This window comes from Rousettus aegyptiacus, unplaced genomic scaffold (assembly GCF_014176215.1).
Source record: "Rousettus aegyptiacus isolate mRouAeg1 unplaced genomic scaffold, mRouAeg1.p scaffold_m13_p_6, whole genome shotgun sequence".
Taxonomy (NCBI): domain Eukaryota; kingdom Metazoa; phylum Chordata; class Mammalia; order Chiroptera; family Pteropodidae; genus Rousettus; species Rousettus aegyptiacus.
In genome coordinates this window covers 104,074,157-104,097,162 of record NW_023416309.1, presented here as the reverse complement: position 1 = coordinate 104,097,162, position 23,006 = coordinate 104,074,157, and the positions used below count along the sequence as shown (strand labels likewise).

General features: G+C 40.8%; 1 protein-coding gene across 5 annotated transcripts in view; it reads left to right on the top strand.

The window, feature by feature from the left end:
* TEX2 (testis expressed 2) overlaps window positions 1-23,006 on the top strand; it is a 95,149-nt gene that overhangs the window by 44,437 nt on the left and 27,706 nt on the right. For all 5 annotated transcript variants that reach the window (XR_004951239.1, XM_016128805.2, XM_036222027.1 and 2 more), the window contains exons 2-5: window positions 1,601-3,254; window positions 14,563-14,763; window positions 15,769-16,105; window positions 17,368-17,615. Coding sequence is in view for 4 of the 5 variants with exons in the window: in XM_016128805.2 (XP_015984291.2) it covers window positions 1,626-3,254; window positions 14,563-14,763; window positions 15,769-16,105; window positions 17,368-17,615 (2,415 nt within the window). In the remaining variant the exon portion in view is untranslated. The remainder of the gene's footprint in view (window positions 1-1,600; window positions 3,255-14,562; window positions 14,764-15,768; window positions 16,106-17,367; window positions 17,616-23,006) is intronic.

The following is a 23,006-nucleotide window of genomic DNA, read 5'->3' as shown; positions in this document are numbered from 1 at the left end:
TAGTAGTGTTAGTTGCCAGCATTTTGAACATGAATATATAGCAGAAGAACTTAAATGTAGAAGTTATTCAAATTAAAGAAACAAGCAAGCACCATAATGTTGATTGTTTATGGTAGATTACTTGTATAAATGTATTATATGTGGTTGTGAACAGTCACCTATAAACATGAGGGTTTTAGATTTGAAAAGGACTCTTGATCCCCCATTTTACAGATGAAGAGTCTGAGACCTAGAGGTCTTAGCTTGTTCAAGGTCCCATAGAGTCAACTGGAAAAGAAGCATGTACCAGAAGCCCTGTGTCCTGGTCCCAAGGCTGTACTCTCCACTCTCCCATGGTGCCTCTCTAGTGCTGATGGTCTCCCACTGCTGCCCAACATCCACCTGGCGGTAGACAATAGACCTGTGTCGCAGGACACACCACGTCCATGCTCATCTTCATGCCTTTGACCCTTCTTTCTAATTATGCCCATTCCGCCACAACCTATCGATCAATTTAAAAGACTGAGCAAATGTCCTACCTCCCTCTCAGAGTGCCTGAAGTCCACTCCTCAGGTGTGTTTTAACTCTTTTGACAGGGTCTCTTTCCAGATTGTGGTGTTAATTTCAGTCTTGTAAAGGACCTGTTATACCTGGTGTTCAGTAAATGGACCTTAAATGAAGAGGGAGAGAGGTAATATAGTAAGTAGATCTCACAAAGTGGGCTTGGTGTCTTTTGTTTTGATGTCCAGCCTTTCAGGTGTCTGTCCTCTCTCCAGCTCGCTCCTAAGCTCCCAGAAGGCCAGCAAGTGTAGCTTCCTGGTCTCTCACCATAGCCTTTAGAGTTTTCAGCTGGTTGTGGGTTATAGCATTGATGCTTCATTTTCCTGCCCTGTGAGTCTTGGATTCAGTTTAAAATATCACTTTGCTTTATCCTGAAGCCTCAGAACATCGTGGCTGCCTAAATTCTCTGGTCTTACGGTAACTACCATTTCCGGAATAAAGAAGCCAACAGGTCATAGTAATTAGTTTGCATATTTCCTTTTCTACTCTTGGATACTTTGCTACTTACTTGCACTAGCAAGATAGTGTAAGTGTTGGCGGAAGATATGAGCCAAGTGATTGTTAGGGTTGCTGTGAAAATTGCAATGGAAGCAATAACCCTCCCGGGTTAGCTTTTTATAGCTAGAAAACCAATGGTGAAATTTTTGTTTCAAGATTTCTCAAAATCACCAGGATGCTGTATTTTATTCTGTCGGACTTCTGAAGTAATGCTGATAACGTCTGTTTGTGCAGGTACTTCAAGCCTTGAAATATAGAATTGCTTGTAGAAATGAGCCACTTAAGAGGGAGGAAATGATTACTCAGATATTGTGAAGACATTGTACAGCATTTTTAACACTGGTTTGTAGTTTGCGCATAAAAGAGAATGCTTAACTGGAATGTATCTGGTGGAAATTAAACCATTAAACCTACTCAGGTGAACAATAGTGGCCATCTGCCAAGTATAAGGATAATAATCACCGTTTAGAAGTGAGTTTCGTCTATGCTCCTGTCTGTACCTGACATTGTCTCCTGGGGAGAAACCACTTTCTGACTTCTGGTGTTCTTGCTGTTTTCACAGAGCCTAAGCCCTTGTGAAGCTGGCAATGACAAGTCTGAATGGTCGCCATGCCGAAAAAACCATTGACATGCCAAAACCATCAGCCCCCAGAGTGCACGTGCAGAGGTCCGTGTCCCGAGACACTATTGCCATCCACTTCTCGGCATCCGGGGAGGAGGAGGAGGAAGAGGAGGAGGAGTATCTTGAGGAGGGGCTGGACGACCAAAGCATTGTAACGGGGCTCGAAGCCAAGGAAGACCTCTATCTTGAACCTCGGGGTGGCCATGACCCCACTGGCCCTGTGGCCCAGCCCATCCTGGCAGATGGACTGTCTGAGTCCCCTGCCATTTTGCCCGTCTCCGAGAACACTGTAAAGCTATTGGAGTCCCCTCCTCCAGCAGTGCAAGTATTAAGTACAGTGCCATTGGCTCTGTCCCCAGGGTCGTCTTCATCAGGGCCCTTAGCTAGCTCTCCCAGTGTGTCATCCCTTTCTGAGCAGAAAACCAGTTCTTCCTCCCCATTGTCCTCTCCTTCCAAGTCTCCTGTCCTCTCATCCAGTGCCTCATCCTCCACCCTTTCCAGCTCAAAACCCTTCATGAGCCTTGTGAAGTCCCTGTCAACTGAGGTGGAGCCAAAAGAACCCCCACACCCCTCAAGGCACAGGCACTTGATGAAGACATTAGTCAAGTCTCTGTCCACAGACACTTCCAGGCAGGAGTCAGATACTGTGTCCTATAAACCACCTGACTCCAAGCTGAATTTACACCTGTTCAAGCAGTTCACCCAGCCACGAAACACAGGTGGAGATTCCAAAACTGCACCTTCTTCCCCACTGACTTCTCCCTCTGATACGCGCTCCTTTTTTAAAGTGCCCGAAATGGAGGCTAAAATCGAAGACACTAAGCGACGCCTTTCAGAAGTCATATACGAGCCTTTTCAGCTCTTCAGTAAAATTATGGGGGAAGAAAGTGGCAGCCATAGGCCCAAAGCCTTATCTTCAAGTGCTTCAGAACTCTCCAATCTGTCCAGCTTGAATGGTCACTTGGAAAGCAATAACAACTACAGCATCAAGGAAGAGGAGTGTGATTCCGAGGGGGATGGCGATGGAAGTGATCCCAGCATCCCCAGAAGTGACCACCCAAAGTCCACCGATGAGCCCGCGAGAGAGGCAGAACCGAAAAGTTCTCAGGTGAGCAGCCTGAAGGACTTAGGTCTGAAGACAAGTTCTCTAGTCCTTGAGAAATGTTCTTTGTCTGCCTTAGTGAGCAAAGAAGATGAAGAGTTTTGTGAACTGTACGCTGAGGAGTTTGATTTGGAAATGGAGGGGGAGAACAAAGTTGAAAAGCTCCTAGGTATGCCTTTCAAGCCAGAGGCGCTGGCGGACGATGGGCCGGCTCTTGACAGTGACGACGAGGTAGACTCAGCCATGCAGCACCCGGAGTTACCAGTGAAGACGCTGGCCTTCTTTATACTGTGCGTCTATGCGTACCTCATCCTCCCCCTCCCCCACTACGCGAGTGGACTCTTTCTGGGAATCGGCCTGGGATTCATGACTGCGGTTTGCATGATTTGGTTTTTTACACCACCAAGTGCTCATAAACATCACAGACTATGTAAAAGTCAACAACACTGGAACACAAGATCTCTGGATATCAAAGAACCAGAAATACTAAAGGTAAGTCTCTCCGCAGCAGCTGGCTGGCCACACACCTTCTCCCACTACAGTCTTGTTATAGATTCGACTTAAGTTTTTTAGTTCATTGTCACAGGTTTTTGCATAAACAGTGTTTTTAAGACTTTGGGATCTCTTCGTTTCTAAGCACGCAAGAGACTTATCTGGTAAACCTTATGCTAGTTCAAATCTTGCTAATTCACCCAGTAGTTTCTCAAGGATCTCCATGGTGCTGGAGAGTAGCATTTACATCCAGGTCCTATCTCAGTCTCTCTCTAAACTTTCCTGGGATTTGCTGCTTGCTAAGAATTCATTATAGTTGACTTTGTTAGGATTAAACATTCTTGAGACCCTGGACAAGGATTATACACTAGAATGCAAGAGAAGGGAAGGCGGAAGAGAGGCAAATTAATGTCAGCCATTGGCCACTGCTGCCTCTCCTCTGTCCTCTGTGCACAGCGGGACCTGGGCTGGAAAAAGACATCACCATTCAGTGCACGTCAGATCTGAGGATTTGGGCCTCCCGAGGGCTACCATTAGGGTATGGGAATAAAAGATTAGAACTTCTATTTTTATCTATGTTTGCATATTTAAAAAATTTCTTGCTATTGTGCATGTTTAACAATACAAATGATATAAAAATACAGTTGTAGCCTCTATAGTTCTTAAGTCATAGCACATACACACACATATGTGGTCTTTAATCATTATAAAATACACATAATATAAAATTTACTATCTTAACCATTTACAAGTTTACAGTTCAGTGGTACTAAGTACATGCACATCGTACGACCATCATCACCACCCGTCTCTATCACCCTCTTCATCTTGTAAAACTGCAGCTCTGTACCCATTAAACGATGTACAACTGCTTGTTCTTTTCCTCCCCCAGCCCCTAACAACCACTGTTCTACTTGCTGTTTTTTAAAATTTTGAATACTGAGTACATCATGTAAGTGGAATCATATAGTATTTGTTGTTTTGTGACTGACTTACACTTAGTATAATGTTCTCAAGATTCATCTATGTTGTAGCATATTGCAGAATGTCCTTCCTTTTTAAGACTGAATAATATTCCATTGTATGTATATACTCCGTTTTACTTATCCATTCATCTGTAAATGAATACTTGGGTTGCTTCCATGTTTTAGCTATAGTGAATAACACTGCTGTGCACATGGGTGAACAAATAACCTTTTTGAAATCCTGCTTTCAGTTCTTCTGGGTATATACCCAGAAGTGAGCTTGCTGGATCATAGAGTAATTCTATTTTTAATTTTTTGGGGGAACCACCATACTGTTTTCAACAACAGCTACCACCATATTACATTCCCCCCAGCAATGCATAAGATTTCCAGTTTCTCCACCTCCACGTGCTTGCCAGTACATGATGTTTTCTGTTTTTTGATAGTTTTTTAATAGCTTAAAGCTTATTTGGTTTTTCTGTCAATAGGTTTTTCTCCTTCCTGTTTAAGTAAATATGCTCAAGAAAATGACACTATGATCTCTTTATGCAAGAAAATGAAAACAAAACAAGAAGAAGAACTCTTAGGGTCCAAAATATGTTTGTTTTGTTGTTTAATTTCATATCCAAAAGAAACACATGGTCAGTGTTTAAAAAACACAGGAAGCTCAGAGAAAACGTATTGTCGATCACATGAGCTGGAGGGAATTATAGTTAATGATTTGGTATATTTCCTACTTTTGTGTTTTAAATTTATGCATGCACAAATATATATATTACACACATGCATATTCACACACTCTTTTTGTTTTTAATTAATGGGATCATTTATTTTCCAGTCGGACCCTTTTTCTTTCTTTTACAAGGCAATATGTTATGACACTATTTCTTTTTAAAGAGAAGCTGATGCTGAATCTTGAGGATGTGACACACTTAAACTTAGTATTAATGTATGAAGTGGAGCAAAAGTGACTCATTATATATGGTTGCTAAGCTTTTTTGATAGGGTGGTGCTGTGACTACCTAAATTACATGCCCTCTACGTAAGTAACTGATAACTTTAGCAGAGAAAAAGGGCATTTATATTTAACTCAAGTGCCTAATGACTGACTGTGGCATTCAGTTGAAACTAGTTTGAGCATTTAATTGTTCTGGGAAGATTTTAAAATCTTCACTGTTGACTCCAATCACTGATATATGTCAGGAGTTTGCCGACTACACAGCGGGGTATGTGCTCATGAGGAAATGGAACCACAGAGAGGTTAAGTCAGGAGTTCCCAATCTCTGGGCTGTGGATTGTTACCAGTCTGTGGCCTGTTAGGAACCGGGCCGCACAGCAGGAGGTGAGCAGCAGGCAAGCAAGCGAATCTTTGTCTGTGTTTGCAGCTGCCCCCCAGCGCCAGCATCACCGCCTCAGCTCCACCTCAGATCACCAGGCATTAGATTCTCATGGGAGCACCGGTCCCTGGTGCCAGAAAGGTTGAAGACCACTGGTAAAAGTTACTTGCCCAGGCTCACACAGCTAGTGAGTGGTAGAGCATTGCAGGACTAACCATTTCTTTTCAGGAAGATGTTTTGCTCTCAGTGCTTGGATAAATGTATTTGAATTTTCCTTGTAGAGAACAAGTACTTCGGTGCTGTCGTAGACTGATACTTGTAATCCAAGCAAATTTCCTTGGGCTATCTTATGAGTATTCTTCCTGATTGATGTTTGAACAACTCTAATTGATCATTTTGCTAGTTCTGTTTCGTTCTTAGTCTTAATTTGTTCAGAATGGCTTCATTACTAATGAGGAAAAGTTTTTTAGGCTGAGCTTTTTTTTTGTTTGGTGTGCAGTACTGATTTTAGAAACCTGGCTAAAAATATTATTCATTTTAAAAAGAAACACTACCACAGATAAGAAGGGGAGGTTGTATTTGGCAAGCTCGAGATTTCAAATGCAAATGTTCTTTGGTCTTTGGTAATTTTACCAAATTTTAAAAAGAAACACTACCACAGATAAGAAGGGGAGGTTGTATTTGGCAAGCTCGAGATTTCAAATGCAAATGTTCTTTGGTCTTTGGTAATTTTACTGAGTAGGAGATCGTGCTCTTGGGAACCATTTTTAAAATATGACACTTTAAAACATTTAGCAGTGTTGACATTGAATTTGGCACCCAAATGTTGTGATAAGAAAGGAAGTCTATAGTTGGGTTGAACTTTGAGCAGGTCTGTGAACCTGTTTGTAGAGTGAGTCCAAAGAGCTATTTTTTGGAAATTGCTTGATTTGGGAGATTAGTCAGCTGTTTTGAATTATATTCTACACATCTGATTCTATTTAGTTGGTGTTTATAGAGGATATAATGGTACAGTTCTTGAGGGCAGGTATGGAAACTGTTTAACTCTTTTCCCATTTAGGAAAAAAAAGTGCAGCTCATGTAGGAATGCGACGTTTTCTAGGATTTGACATTTTCAGCAATTGAACTACTAAAAACAGAATGTCATAAATAGAATGATGTCATTTGTTTCCAAAGACTGGATATACTAGAGCGATGTGAAAATAGTAATAAAAGTGAGATATTTCATGGCAAACTTTGAGGGTAAGGGTAGGACTATAATCCGTGAGTTATCTCAGGGCAAATGGGAAAAGGGTTAAAAACTATAAATAAAGACTAAATTTTAATTTAAAAAACAAAAACAAAAACAAAAACATTGACATCTGAGGCTATAAAACCTGCCTGTGCTAAAGATCTCTAGTACAGCGGCCCTGCCCCTTGGTAGTAATCCTGCACCAGACAGACTCCGTGTGGAAGCCCAGTGGTCCATGCCCGCAGTGAGCTTGGTGCTGGAGGACTATTTTCAGAGGCCATGTGTTTTTAAACCTCTAAACCGTATAAGTTATCGGTGAGTCCATGAATCTGGACTGAGAAGCTGGTTCCTTTATTGGCTCCATAAACAATTCATGGAGCATTGCAGTTTTCCTTTACGTGACTTCACATAATGAAAAAAGGGAGGAGAAAAGTAAAGCTTTTCTGTATGTTATTTAGGTGAATTTATTATTCCATCCACACTGCAGACATTTGTATTTAAAAATGACCCTGAAACTATGGGTATGTGGAATGGCGAGCCAAAAATACCAATTTGCAGTCAAGTAGTAGCGATTCTCAAAGACTGGTATGCAGTTCGCTAGCCCTCCTGGTATAACACGAACTCCCACTCTGAATCCCGCTGATCATTAGCTGTCACAAAGTCCATAGAAAAACTCTTAGAATGTTTTCCAAAGCCTGCTTGTTCTTAATGTTGGGAATTTGTAGCTGATGTGAATCATCAAATAGGAAAAAGATTGCGATAGGCTTTCAGCACATTCTGAACACGTGGAAGTTTTCAGGGGGAAGACTGAAAACTAGGAGAAGCTAACGTAACTTAAAGTGTGGCAGTCTGGGTAAGCTAACTGAAGGCGGAGCCTCGTGTGTGCTATGCAGTCATTACAAGCATCATTACAAGCAACCACCCCTTCGGCAGTAGCCTTCCAGGGGTTTTGTTTTGTTTTGTTTTGTTTTGTTTTGTAGACTAGCTATCTACACAGGGCTGGGGATCCTGGAAAAGAGCGGCTCTGGGCATGGGGAGAAGAATGATGCATCTAGAGCCAGCATATGTACTTGAGATGTTGTTTTGTTGTTGTTGTTGTTTTGCTGAGCATTCTCAGGCTAGGTGGATGTACTTGCCACTTGACTGGGAATGAACTGAATTTAGTGCCATTCCTGCACACTGATATTTCCACATGCCTATGATGAGACGCTTCATGAGGATTCCATACAGTTCTTGGGTTTTTTTGAATCTATGATCCATGCAGTTTTGAATTATATTCATGAGTAAATTCTTTATCTCAGATTTATAAATCACCTACAGAACATAGCAGTAGGATGTCAGTTTCCAGAATGATGATCACTGTCTTTTAAAAAGATTTGGCCAAGAAGATTGACTAAAATTACATTTACCCCATTGCAAGAGTAATTGAAATGAATATTGGAGAACACTTTTTTCCTTAGGTCATGTCATATTTAGATATTTAATAAGAGGGATGATTTTTTAAAAAAATAATTAGATTCCCTAAATACAGGCCTTGGTTTTGATATGCAAAAGAATAATTTTGTAGGGAGAATATTACCAATTTTGAGAAGAAATCATAACTTGTAAATTTAATCTCAATTTCGTGCAATTCTTTTAAGAAAGAATTAAGAGTGAGCAAATCTTAAGGCGAAAATAGCCTCATTATATACAGCCAGAAGAGACTTGAGTTGATTTTGGTTATTCTCCTAACAACTCTCAATACAATGAGTACAAGAAATAAAAGAGCATTTCTTTCTACATTATAATTAACTGAAAATATCTTGCCCCTATAATGGGTCACTTGAGGTTTTATTTATGGCTTTTATAAACTTGTCTATTTTCCAGCACCCCTTATTGTGAGGTGAGATGTTTCAGGGCAGGCATTCTCACAAGCAGACTCTCCATGTTTTGGAGTTGGTTAGAGAGGTGACTATGTGGAAAATGCTTCCTGAATTCCATAGGAACAATTGTTAAGGATGTCAGGTGACCCCAAAATGATTTTTTGACCTTTTATTAACTTTTTATTGTAGAAAATTTCAAGTATGCATAAAAGTAGAGAGGGATGGTATAATGAACTTCCATGTACGTAGCACCCAACTTTAACAATTATCAACATTTTGCCAATTTTTCATTCAACTTATTCATGGAATGGCTGAATTGTAATTCTAGTCCATCTATATAGTTTATAGCATTGTTTCCTTGGGGAAAATGGATCCTAATCCCAGATTCCAGCTAGGTTTCCCAAGATCAATCTCTTTCATTCCAGATATCATCTAGAGAGGAGGAGAGAGGCTTATGGATATTGTGTGTCTGAGATTTCTCAAATCATGTTTTTTGGAAGAATAAGGTATTTAGCATGAAAAAAAATCAATGCTAGATATCTTTCACCTCTAAAATATATATTTAATGTATAAAGAATATACTAAATGCATCAGAGACTATTCTTATTATGTAATAATTAGCCTTTAGAAGAGGTTTGCTGAACCCGAAATGCTAGCGGACAGATCCCCCCAGGGCATGAGCCTGTTGGTGCTGGTGCCTGGGCTTCTGTGGTGACCTCTGTTTCATTCTGTTTCTTCTTTCAGTGGTTTCCAAAATGAGTTGTTGAAGGCACTATGCAAGAAGAAAATATTAAAGTTTCTATTTATATATATTTTTATCTATCTAAAAATGTAAATAAGTCTTGCTAATATTTAACATATAGGTGACCACATGTTGGCCTTTAGCCAAAATCCTTGGAAGTTATCACCACTATCAAAATACGGATTTATATCCATTATCATTAATGATGAGCCTTACCTGAAGTGTATATTGTACCTTGAGATGTCAAGCGAAGATAGTACAAAGCTATCAGAGAGGAAAAAAACTAAAAATTAGCAAAAAGGCTAATTATTTCATCATCTCTTTATTTTCTCTCTTTTTTTTTTTTTTACTTTTTACAGAAGTTTAGAATATGTACATAATTTATGAGTAAATATATATATTATGGGTATGTACTCAAAAATATTTTTGATTAGTAGAACATGTGATTTAAAAAGTTTGGAGGCTAATTTATTTGCTTACTAATCTATTTACCAGCTAAATTTCAACACCTTTTAATATAGCCTAATGTTTGTCACGTAGTAACATAAATCAGACCTCGATTGTTCAGGGGTTCATCTGAGATCATGTTATTTTTCTAATTTGAATGTTCATTGTCTCCTACCTCTATGACCGTTTGCCAATACATTATAAAAAGTGTTCTGTGATGTCAACTGTAATTGAAAAAAACAAAAAATTTTAAGTTAAAAACCAAAGACATTATTAAAAAAAAAAATGTTTTTTGGTCATCTGAATTGGGAAGATGCTGCCCTGAAGGATCGGAGAAGCTGGGATAAAGACCATGTTCCCCAGTCCGAGTCTGTGGCTGTAGCACTGACCAGCGTCTAGTAACACGGCTGTGAAGGTGACCTTGAAGCAGGCAGTTGGAGGACATGGATGAGGCTGATGCTGGTGCTTTCCTCCCATAATGGACTTTTTTTCTCTCTCTATTGTTGTTGATGTCTTTGAGCTGCATTTGTTTTGAATGTTGACTATTTACTTGAGGCTGTCATTCATAGTATGAATTCTGTATGTCTGAAGGACTTTTTGTCTTTCATGGGAAAAAAGAAATTTGAATCTAAAGGTATGTAAAGTTCAGCAGACCATTCCTGCTATATTCTCTAAGCCCAGAAAATATCATGTTTTAACTGATGACTCCAGTTCTAAACCATTAACACATAAAAAAGGTTTAAGCCAAAAAATAAAAAAATAAAAAGTTTAAGCCTGGCAAAGAGGAAATTCTGCTTATGTTTTAGTTTAGGGGACAAAAGAAAAGTAAGCACCTTTTCGTCTGGTTGGGAGCTGATTTTCAGATGCAGGGGCCTCAGGTTTAGGATTAAGACCTTCTGATGTTTACGATTTGCTCCTTTGATGATAGACTAGATGAAGGAATGATGCAGGGGATCTGAGTGACAGGCAGCCTCAAATGTCAGCACAGCCGTGCGACAGCAGGGTGTCAGCCGAGGCTCTCTGAGCACTGAAGATAAATTCCCATCGCTTCCTCAGGTCAGAGGGCTGATGATTTTCTGTGGTCAGCTCAGCATCAAGCTGACCAAGAGAGCACTGGTCTTGACCGCCTGATTGGTACTGTAACTGAAAGTGAGCACAGTAGTAGTTCTTCCAGACTTTATTATTTTGCAAAAGGTTAATTGTAGCTTTTAATCTTTACAAGTATCAAATGAGTCTCTTTATAGTGATTGTGGTTTATACTTTCAGCCAGACATGGCTTCTAAATCCAGCAGAAAATTGAAGAGAAACCCCTGACGTTTTATAAATGGGATCACAGGACCAGTCTGTGGGCCAGACAGCTGCAGCCTGGCTGACTGTGGTCATTGTCCCTCAGCGCATGCACTGTCTCCATGTTATCAGTTCCAGCTTCAAAAAGAAATGAGGCTTGTCTGAGGCTTTAGTGTGAGTTGCGAACATCTCTTGAGTTTTGCAGTTGAACTGTTTGAAATGAGTTGCCTACTACATGCTGTATCTCTATATCCACTCCCATGTCCCATAACTAAATTAAGTTGGAGAAATATCTTACTTGGTAAGAAATTCAGGGATAAGAATTTTAGAACAGCTGAGCAGGGAAGGATCGGGCATTGCAGAGGGAAAAGAGTGAAGGCACTGGAGTTGCTGCATTGCTCTCAAGATTTGATATTAGACTGCTTAGGTCTGGAAATTCCATGCAGCCTTACCCAGGGAGTTGGTTAAGCCCCAGGAAAAAACTGGCTGACTAATGGTAGAAAAAGCAGTTCGGGTTTGCATTGGGAAATTGCTTTCTCCAAGGGCAGCCTGGTATCAGGTCGGTAGGGGTGCCTTAGGGGCCAGAATCAGGGGCACTTGGAAAGAGTCATATCTGGCTGCCTCTTGGCCTGAGCCTCCCAATGGCTAGTCTGCATCCTGGATGCCTGTTAATGTGAGTTAAGTAGCAGCCCCTGTGAGTCTCTCAAGGTTTCCTGTCAAAGGAGATATATAAGATGTAGCTAATTCAGTTTCTGTCCTGAAAAGTTTTAACATTTTTTTACTCTTAAGATTTTGAGGCTACTTATTTTGTGCATGTGTGCTGTTTTGTGTGATTATAACTTGGTTTTTCTCTTTGAGAACAGTGACCAGGTTGTCTACTTCAAAGTAACCTATAGCTCCTGTCACCTAGCAGGGTCCCAGTTCCTTCTTTTGCTTGTCTTTTTACTTAGGCAGCTGGAATTATACTTAACAGGCTGTGAGGGCACACTGGCTTGTAAGTGCTTTACATATACAGCTTTTATTTACTCTTCACTGCCAACCTCTGAGTTGGGCTACATTCATGTATTCAGCTGACAAACATTTGTTACAACTGTGATTGTCTAGTGGCGTTTGTGGTTAAGTAAACCAGGCAGTTAAATAGATACAGTGATAAGAATAAAGTAACCTAGGTGCTCAGGGCAACTTCCTAGGAAAAATGTCATCTTTGCCATGCATGACCTGAGGGATAACCAGGTGCTAGCCAGACTGAAGGCGCCCCTGTGCCATGGAGGTGAAGTAGGAGCCGGGGCCTCAGAGTCGGGTAGACTTGATTTAAGTCTCAGAGTTGCCACCCTCTAGACCATGTTTTTTTAAAGTACCCTCCAGATAAATCACTTAACCTTTCTCACCACTTTCTTCACCTATAAAGTTCTAGGGAATTGGCAGAAGTAAGAGAAATAATGCACCTAAGATGGCAGGATCATAACATGAGCTTAAATGTCAGCTATAATTATGAATATTAATATTCATACTTTAAAAATCATATGTGTAAGATTTGTTCCTTTTATTGCATGCAAATTGTACCTTAGAGTACTGTTAGAATGGAGAAAGTCATTATAGCTTAAGCAGAGTGTCAACTTAGAAGGAAAAATGAACAAAGTTAGCAAATTGAATTCAGCAGTGTATGAAAAGGATAGTAATAGTGTTATGCCAGTAAACTGGCTCTCCAGGTTGGGTTCGGGGAACCATCTTCACTGATTTCCATGGTGTAAAAACTTCCACTGTGGCCAAGCTACCAACGTGAAGTCACTGAACATGGGACTAGATTTGTAGGATCAGCTCTCATGAGCTGGTATGATCCAACTTCAGCACCAGTACATAACTTTCCCAAGAATGCAAGATTGGTTTAGAAAAAAGGCAAAACACTATAAACCAAATAATGTACTTTGTCCTACACTTAGCAAAATAAAGCCACCCAAGCTGATGCGAAGGCAGTACAGTTCCCTTCAGGCTCCACTGCGCTCTGTATCACCTCGTGTCCCGTTTTTGATTCATTGCTCTGATCCTTGGTGTTTGTCTACAGACACCTAGATTACACCCTTTTCCAGTGGCTACTGCTTACTGAGGCAACATTTTTGAATTGATACAAATAACTCATTGGGAGGAGGAAGAGAGACTCCTAGCTTATACAAAAAATACATTGAGGTATATAAATTTATATAATTGGCTCACAAATTTCATACACACCTCTCAAGACAGAGAAATGTATTTGTTTTTCCTTTCATAATACATTCAGAATATTCTTTGTGACAAATTTTTTTATAGTTTTTCCAGTGTGATCATGAGAGGGTGACGTGAAGACCTAATTCTTTTCTATTGGTCTGGGTCAAGGACGCTGTCCTGGTTTTAATCTTTGTATCAACTCTGGACACATTACTTGGTCCATGGAGAGGAGTCAGTGCATGTTTTTGGTAAATGAATAAAAGACAATTCTGAGATTCGCACAGTCTCTCCAGATGTCAGTGTGAGATCAAGTACTCAAGGTGGAAATGGCTATTCCTTGAAAAGAATGGCACCCCCAACTCCAGTGTAGTGATCTTTAGTGTTTCTCTGCTCATTGCAAAGGCATTTATAAAATGAGGGGGGTTAGGAAAGTATTAATTAAAATTTCCCAAGTAACTTTTTAAAGAGATCTGGGCCACCCATGTCATTTGAAAAAGTTCTGTGGGGCAGGCAGAGTGTTAAATACTGTGTATTGATTGTAGCTATAAGAATAGCTTTAGAACAATTTTATATGTCAAGCTTTTGTGTGCTGTTAGTACACTTCAGTATGTTTGCACTTTTTAAAAATCAATGTATAAGTGCATTTATGTCGATGTTGATGGGGGTGGTGCCTGGAGCACAGTTTTACTCATTTCAGTTACTATACATCTTTGAATTTTGACATATTGTTGTTCGTATCTATGATTTATTTAATGCCTAATCCTCAATGATCTGCTTTGCTGTATGAGTTCAGTGAGATAGAAGTGGAGTGGTAGGTGTTCTCTGGGTCCTGGAATGGTAATGTGATTTAATGTGGTCTGTGAAATTTCAAAGATTGTAAGTGGACTGAGAAGAGGGCGTGTTTGGCTGCTTAAGAAGGCCAGACTAGGATTACAAGCCCATGCCCCTCTGCCCCCCACACTTTTACATGAACAATTTTGAATTTTCTGATTCGCTTGTCATTTCCCCGCCAATGCGGGTTTTTAGTTGTCAAAAACATACCAAATTACTCCTCAGCACTGACTTTCTCCCTCCAGTTAAGCACTTGCTTTAGCAACCGCTAGTCATGAATAAATGGACACTTGAGTCATAGTCAAGTTTAGTTTCAGTGTCCCAAATACCAGTGGTCATCATTTGCATATTGAATCCAATGTGTGTTTATTCTAATTTTACTAATGGAAGTTTTTCTTCATCAGGGATGGATGAATGAAATTTACAGCTACGATCCAGAAACCTACCATGCGACTTTGACACATTCAGTCTTTGTTCGACTTGAGGGTGGGACATTAAGACTTTCAAAGCCCAATAAAAATATATCCAGGAGGGCAAGCTACAATGAAACAAAGCCAGAGGTCACCTACATCAGCCAGAAAATCTACGACCTCTCAGACAGCAAGGTGAGCCCTGGTGATTTGGGAAGCTTAGATAAATAAAAAGCATTTGGAATCTTGGTTGTATTACTATATTCTACCCCTAAAAAGTGTGTGTGTGTGTGTGTGTGTGTGTGTCTGTGTGTGTCTGTGTTTAAAGTATTAGTATGATTTAGATCAGTACCTCTCAAAGGTTATTGTGCATATGAATCTCTTGAGTATCTTTTTAAATGCAGGTTCTAATTCAGCAGTTCTCAGTTGGAGCCTGGGGATCCGCATTTGTACAAGATCCCAGGTGATATCTGTGCTGCTGGCAAGTGGACCACACTTTGAGGAGCAAGGGCGTAGCAGTCTCCTGACTTGGAGAGTTAATTTTTTTTTTTTTCAGTCAAACAAAAAGCGTGTGTGGTGGTGCTAGGGTAATAAAACTTACAGACATGCGAATAACTACATTTTGATAAAAGTATTATATACTTCTTTTTTTGAGAAATGTGAAGTATTTGTTACTCAAAAAAGCTATGGAGTTTCTGTTCTCATAACTCACACGAGTGATCTTTAAGTTTGTCCAAAATGACAGAAATATTTAAAATAGCTTTTGTAAAAATGTATTTATTCTTAACTTGAGATTAATAAACTTGAGCTTCTCATTTAGATCTAGTTGGATAAATTCTTTTATTCTTTTTTTTTCAGTGTAATGTTTGGTCAGGGTCATTAAAACTCAGTTGATATCCAAACTTAGTTGATGATAATCCACCAAACAATTATTGTGCCACTGTTACCAAAAATTAAAGATATTTGTAACTCTCACAAAATTCTTAAATATCTACTTTCTTGAATAGTTTTAAAGAATAACAAGTCATTTCTAAAATTTTATTCCAGTTTCGTCATGTTAGAGACAGGTGGTAATTACTTCACATTCATCATTTTAGTCAAAAATACTATAAAGTTTGCATTCGTGCTCTGCATATTTTAATGCACAATGTAGCCAATTCTTAATTTAGTATGTAAATCATCATTTCCTTTCCTCTGTAGATTTATCTTGTACCTAAAAGTTTGGCTCGAAAACGAATCTGGAATAAAAAGTACCCCATTTGTATCGAGCTTGGTCGACAAGATGACTTTATGTCCAAGGCCCAGACTGATAAAGAAACTTCTGAAGAAAAGCTGCCAGCTGAGCGAGAGGTGGGAGGTGAGGACCCTAAGAAGCCACCCCCTCAGGAAGGAACAAGATCTGGCCAGCGAGATCAGATATTGTATCTCTTTGGGAGAACCGGCCGAGAAAAAGAGGAGTGGTTTAGGAGATTTATTCTGGCATCTAAGCTGAAGTCGGAAGTCAAGAAGCCACCTGGCGTCTCTGGCAGTAAACCAGGTAATGACACGTGTGCTAAATGCTTATGTATTTTTAAAGAGCCTGTAGGAGAATTGAGATTCCCAGGTAGGAAGGAAGGAGGCCCACTCTAAATCGATGACTGTCCGCCACCTAAGGTGTGTCCTCATGAATAATTTACCTTTTAGGCTGATCACTGCAACCTTTTAGATAGAATCATTTAACCAGGGATGGAACCGTTTGCAGAAGTATGTTTTTTTCCTTTGCTGGTTCCTTAGGATTATATTTATTTTTCCATATTGTGACTCTTCTGAGAGAATACACAGCAGCAGAACCCTAGTTATAAGAAGAAGGTGGCTAGTGCCCTGAAGCCCCTGGCCCTCACGTCCTCCGCGCCGGAGCTCGCCGTAGCAGTGCGGGATCCTCTGGCCTCCAGACTCGCTGTGTTTGCGTCAGTAACCGTGCACTTCTTATCCCTCTGCCCCGTGTTCTCCGCTTGGAACTTCACTCACTCTCTCACTGTTCAAAGAAACTGTGCCCTGGTCATTGCTTTTTACATATGCTGTTCCCTCTACCTGGAAAGTTCTTTCCCTCCTGGGACAGGAAGATGCCAACTCTTTCTTTAAGGAGCAGTCCAGAGGTCACTACCTGTGAAAGTTGGTACTGGAGTAAGCACCTCTCAGCTCTCTTGGGCAGAGATAGTCATTCTCTTCTTTTTGCCCTAAAAGTCCTTCAGCCGTACTTTAGCTATGATGCTTTTTACAGAAAATTGTAATTTATTTGCCTAGGTGCCTGAGTTCAAGGACAAAGATTATGTTTTCTTCTCTTTTTTTAGTGTGGAATTGGCCCAGAGAAGTGTTTGATAACAATTTGTTGAATGGAAGGTGGCATGTTTGGAATTGCCATGAGCTGTGGTTGAACAATTAACTTTCCACCCACTTGCTATTTGCCCTTAGGGGTGTGTCATTTAACCAGGGATGGAACCATTTCCAGATGTATTTTTTTTTTTATTTGTTTTTTATTTGACCCTAAGGGATCACCAGGAAAAAAAAAAAAAAGGCACCACCAGTTTATCTCATGGCTCCCATTACTCTGAATTGTCTTAGAGAGGAATAAAAACTTCTAAAAATTAGAGTGGAGGTATATTTCAGGCTGGGGACTAAACTGATAAATATTCTCTAAACAGTCGTTTGATAGCACTTTAGCTGCTTTTCAGCTTAACCCAGTGGAGTCCGTTCTGCGTTTCATTCACTCTGCAGCCCTTTTCTTCATCCGTGTTAACAGCCGTCACTTCTTTGCTCCAGGGGTTTTGCCCTCGCACAGCAGACACAGCAGTCCCTCGGGGCACCTGACCCACAGTCGCAGCAGCAGCAAAGGCAGCACGGAGGAGATCATGACCCAGTCAAAGCAGAAGGAGCTGGTGGGCAGCGTGCGGCAGAAGATGCTTTTGGACTACAGTGTGTACATGGCCAGGTGTGTCCCCCAAGAGAACCGAAGTCCCCAAAGGAGCCCCGTGCAGAGTGCAGAGAGCAGCCCCACAGCTGGGAAAAAGGTAACACTGGCTGCTGGGCCATGGCTTTTCTGCTCTTTCACTTAAATTCCTTTCTTAATACATAAGCACTTCGAGTGCCTCTTGTGTGCCCTCCCAGACTGCAGACTCTGCAGCATTTTCTCTCGGTTGTCAGTTGGCTGGTGCGGGCATGTGTCCTTCTGGCTGGCTTTTCCTCGAGCACTTATGCCCATGTCTCACCCCCACCCTTCTGCACGGGCTAGGAAACCAGAGAGCCAGAATTATGTGAACAGAGATAACTGTCTTTGAAAGAGGGGCCTTTGAAGGAAGCATGTGGGGTTTCGTGCTGGGCTCCTGCATCCACTCGGCCTGCCTGAAGCGTGCGTGTGGGCCACATATTGGCTCTCAGGAGTGGTCTGGTAGTTGAGACAGTCTTGAACAAGATATAGGTGTCTGTTTTCATTATTTATTACTATGTAACAAACAGCCCCCAAAGTGGCTTAAACCAATAATTATTTATTTTGCTGACAAATTTGTAATTTGACCAGGTTTAGCAGTGAAGGCTTCTCTCTGCTCCATACAGTGTCAGCTGGGGAAGTTGGGCTGGGGCTGGAGGATCTGTTTCCAAGATGGCTCACTGACATGTCTGGCAAGTAGGCGGTAACTGTTGGCTGGGAGCTTAGCGAAGGCTGAGGGCTGGGGATCTCAGTTCTTCTCCATGTGGTCTGAGCATCCTTCAGCATGGTGACTGAGTTCCAAGGCAAGTGTCCCTCGAGAAAGATCTGAATGGACACTGTATTGCCTTTTATGACCTAGTCTTTGAGGTAAAATAATGTCATTCTTTCATGCTCCATCTCTTGCTGAGGGAATGGCAAATTCTTGGAAGAACATGTAGGATGTGAAATATCTTTGCACCATTTTTTAAAAATAAGATCTGCTTCAGTGTTCCTATACTACTTTTATTACTTTTCTTACTTTCCTTAATAAGCCAGAGGAGATAGTTCTTTACTAGTTTTATTTCTTATTAATTTTGCAATATGAGCAAGTGAGGACCTTTTCCCCCAGTCCTTGATTTTATTTCCTTCTTTGTGCATGTGAAACATTAACGGAGTTCCAGAAATCAAAGCTGTACAAAGATGAACTCAGAAAAGTGCCCTCTCCCCTGCCCTATTCCATGCCATTCCCACTCACTCCCTATAGTAAACCAATCTCCTTAGTCCCTGGTTGATCTTCTCCTGATTTATTTCCCTTTCTATGGCTTCTCTTTAGCATATTGCTTCTTTCACTTAGCAGTACATTCTGGAAATCATCCCGCATCAGTTCATAGGTTGCAAAATACTCCATTGTGCAAATGTTCCATCGAGTATTCAATCTATCTCTTATATGGACATCTAGGTATTTCCAATATTTTGTAGTTACAAACAACGCTATGATGAATAACTTTGTGTATGTGTGTTTTTGGTTGTCGGGGGTGTATCTGCAAGGTAACATCTTAGAAGTGGGATTGTTATTAGATCAGAAGGTAGATGCTCATGTAGTTTTGTTAGATATTGCCAAACTCCTCTCCGTAATGGTTGCACCATTCATTGTTCGTTCCCACCAGTGGTAAGAGTGCCTGTTTGCCCACAGTCTTGCCAAATGTAGACCTTTTGGATGTGGTCATTAGTGGTCATTCCTCTTGCCAAAGACTAGGCTAGTTTTTTCTTAGGGTCCATATTGCCTCTGATATCATGAGTCTAAGAGGGATTCAAGGGCTCAGACACAAAGGAACCTTTGACAGTTCTTCAGGTTATACTTTCACTTCATCTGTGTTGGTCACCACCCAGAAGCTTATCCAGGGTAGCATGCCCAGAGGGAGCTTGAGACACAGCTCCAGGCTTTGCCCCAGCCTCTCCCCTCCCACCCGCTCCGGCTGCTGCCTTTTATAGGCCAGAGTCGTAGCATCTCTTACCTTGAGGGCTCCAGGTCTGATGGCAGCCTCCACACACTTGGCCTCCTTTCTCACACATTGGCTCATGTTAAACTCGATCAAGAGGTGAATGGGACCACTGGTATTCAGTGTGAAAAATACCCAGTGGTATAAGTAGTAAATATAGACTAGATTTGTGTTAAACAGTGCTAACATGCTTTTGGTGGTTATTCTTGCTGATAATTAAAACATGTCCAGGGAATACTACATATTGAAATCACTCTGAAGTTCAAAATTTAAATTATAAAATAGCACTGTTTTTGGAGGAAGGGCCTGGTTCTCCAGATCAGGGTTCCCAATCCCCGGGCCATGGACCAGTACCAGTCCATGGCCGGTTAGGAACTGGGCCGCACAGCAGGAAGTGGGTGGGGGGCAAGATAACCTTCATCTGTATTTGCAACCACTCCCCAGTGCTAGCATCACCGCCTCAGCTCCACCTCAGATCGCAAGGCATTAGATTCTCATAGGAGCACTGGTCCCTGGTGCCAAAAAGGTTGGGGACCGCTGCTTTAGATGTTCAGTGGTCAGTGACTAGTCACTGAGCCCCGACTTGTTTTTGTAACTCTGCTTCGTCCCACCACCACAGGCTGTGCCAGCTCCTAAAGTCTCCAAACCCCTGTGATCTTGGCGTCATTTTCTCTTTTCTCAGGCAACTTAAGCTCTAGAATAGTGAGAGAAATCATGAGGCTGTCTGGGGAGACCTGGCGCTTTATCATCTTGTCGAGGTAGTTTGCTTCATGTCAGGAAGAGATTTAAATAATAACCAGGAAACAAGAAAACTTCTTGAAAATGTCTAACAGAGGGATAACATTAACCCTAGTGTGGGTACCGCAGGAAGGGATATCCCGCAGGCTGCCTTCAGGTTTGCTCAGGGGTGTGAGACCAGAGAGGCTGCCAGCTCTGTGCGCCCTGAAGCGGGCTGTCTGGGTGAGGCAGTGGTGTGCCTGTGCTCCAGGCCCAGGGCTGCCGGGCTCCGATCATGACAGGTACTTCCCTGCTCCTTTTTAACTGAAAGGTTTTAAGAAATGTTTAAAGATAATACAGACTGCCCCCTGTTTGGACGATCTTGTCTTCATTGTTACAAGTTGCACTAATTATCTCGTTACCTATAAATGGATCATAAGATATTATTCCCTGTTTGGTGTTATCTGGAGATGAGAATAGAAAGTAAATAGGAATCAAATAGAAACCAGGAAATCTTAATCGACAGAGAAGTTTTCTAAGGCTTCCCCTTTCCCCCTCAAAGTCGACTTTTCGAAACAAATAAGAGTAGAATTAAAAAGTGCTTATCATATAATAAGCAAAAAATATAAAGGCATGTACAACTTAAAAATAAATTTTAGAAGGGATATAGACAAGAGCGCCACGACAATTTAGCGGTGGAATGAATAGTCTTTTCAACAAACGGTGCTGAAACAACTGGTGTCCATATGCCTCACACTATCTACAAAAATAAACTCAAAATGAATCATAGACCTCAATAGAAGAGCCAACACTATAAACTCATAGAGGAAAAGATGGAAGTAAATCTCTATAATTTTGGATTAGGTAAAGCCTTCTTAAGTAAGACACCAAAAATGCACACAACCAAAAGAACACATATTATATGATTCCATTCACATGAAATGTCCAAAATAGGCGAATTCATTGAGTTAGTGTTTAGTAGCCTCTGGCTGGTGGTGATGGTGGCGGCAGCGAAGGAGTTGGGGAGGACTGGGGAGTGTCTGCTAATGGACACAGGGTTTCTTTGGGGGGTCATGAAAATATTCTAAAATTGATTGTGGTGATAGCTTTACAGCTCTATAAATATACTAAAAACCACTGATTATACTCTTTCAGTGGGTGAATTGTATGGTACAATTATAAAGATACAAAACCATGTTAGAGCCAAAGTTTTTTTAAATTTTATTTGTTTGTTTATCATGACATTGGTTGATGAAATCCAGTAAGTTTCAGGTGTACAATTCAACAGTAAGGCATATATATAGCATTGTGTGTTCATACCCATAGTTAAATTTCTTTCTGTCACCTCATATTTGACCCCCTTTACCTCATCTACCTCCCACCTACACCCCTATCGACTCCCTCTGGTAACCACTTGTCTATTGTCCATGTTCATGACACTCTGTTTGTCCAGTTCGTTTGTTGCTTTTAGGTTTATATCCCACATGTAAGTGATATCATGTAGTTTTCAACTTTTTCTGTCTGGTTTATTTAGCATGATTATCTCGAGGTCCATCCATGTTGTCGCAAATGGCAGTATTTCATCTTTTCTTACGGCTGAGTAATATTCCATTGTATATATGTACCACAGCTTCTTTATCTAATCTAATTTTTTTAAAAAAGTTCTGTATTCTTTAAAAGCGTGTGTGTATGTATGTGTGTATAAAATAAAATGATTGAGAGGAAATATAGTAAAAATATTTTCAGTAATTACATCTGGATAGTGGAATTATGGATGTTTTTTACAATGAATATGCATTGTTTTTATAATCACAGAAATAGATAACAGACCTGAGGGAAAGGTCTTTAGTTAAGTCTTCTCCTGGACCAAGCAGTCCTTTGTGAAACCCCTCAGGTGGCACCAGATTGTGTGTGACCAAAACTTAGGAGCAGAGGCACTAATTCTCTTTGTAATAAACAAGCTGGGCGTGTCCCCTGGCCATTTGTAGTAAGAAAGGTTAAGTAAATCTCTACAACTTTACATTGGATGTTAATTTTTAATAAAATACATCCCGAGAGCTCCTCAGATAGTTGTGATAGCCTTCTTCACCTTAAAACAGTTGACCTCTCCAAACTTTTTGGAAGCCGCTTTTACAAAATGGCCTTTCTAGGAGTACGTATGTAGTTGAAATGGTGACATGGGTGTCCTTCTCACATTCCTTTCTGCAGCCAAGCAGCAGCGTTAGGGAATGTGTGCATGTGTATTCTTTAAGCGTGAATTTTTATGATATTCATGGGAAGCGCGTTCTTTCTAGCAGCCTGTTGAATCCAGATTTTACTCATAAAGCTGCTTCGATGCATCATCAGTGTTCTGTTGCTCTTGGATTTTTCTTCGTTTGCAGTGAGGCCATGGAGAGAAGCCCGTATTAGAAAAAGGAACTGTTGAAAGGGAAAAGAAAAAACCTGCTTGTCAGTTTTTTAGAAATTTGTTTCCACATCATATGCTTTTGGCTTGGACATAAATTGTGAAATAGCCTTTGTTTCTTGCTATGTTTTGCTAAACCTGTTTCCTGTGAGTGACTAGGGTTGTAAAGAAAGGTTAATAAAGGGTAGGCTCTCCCACTTGAGAAGGGAAAGAGCAATCTATTCTCTTTCTAAGTAAGACACAGGGTGCCCTGTGTGGGCACCAGACAGGCCCTGCCTCAGTGCCCGGGGGAGGAGAACATTGGCCTTGGGTGAGTGCTCACTCAGAAGGCTGCGTAGACAATCTAATGTGACTCAAAGACAGCAACTTCAGAACA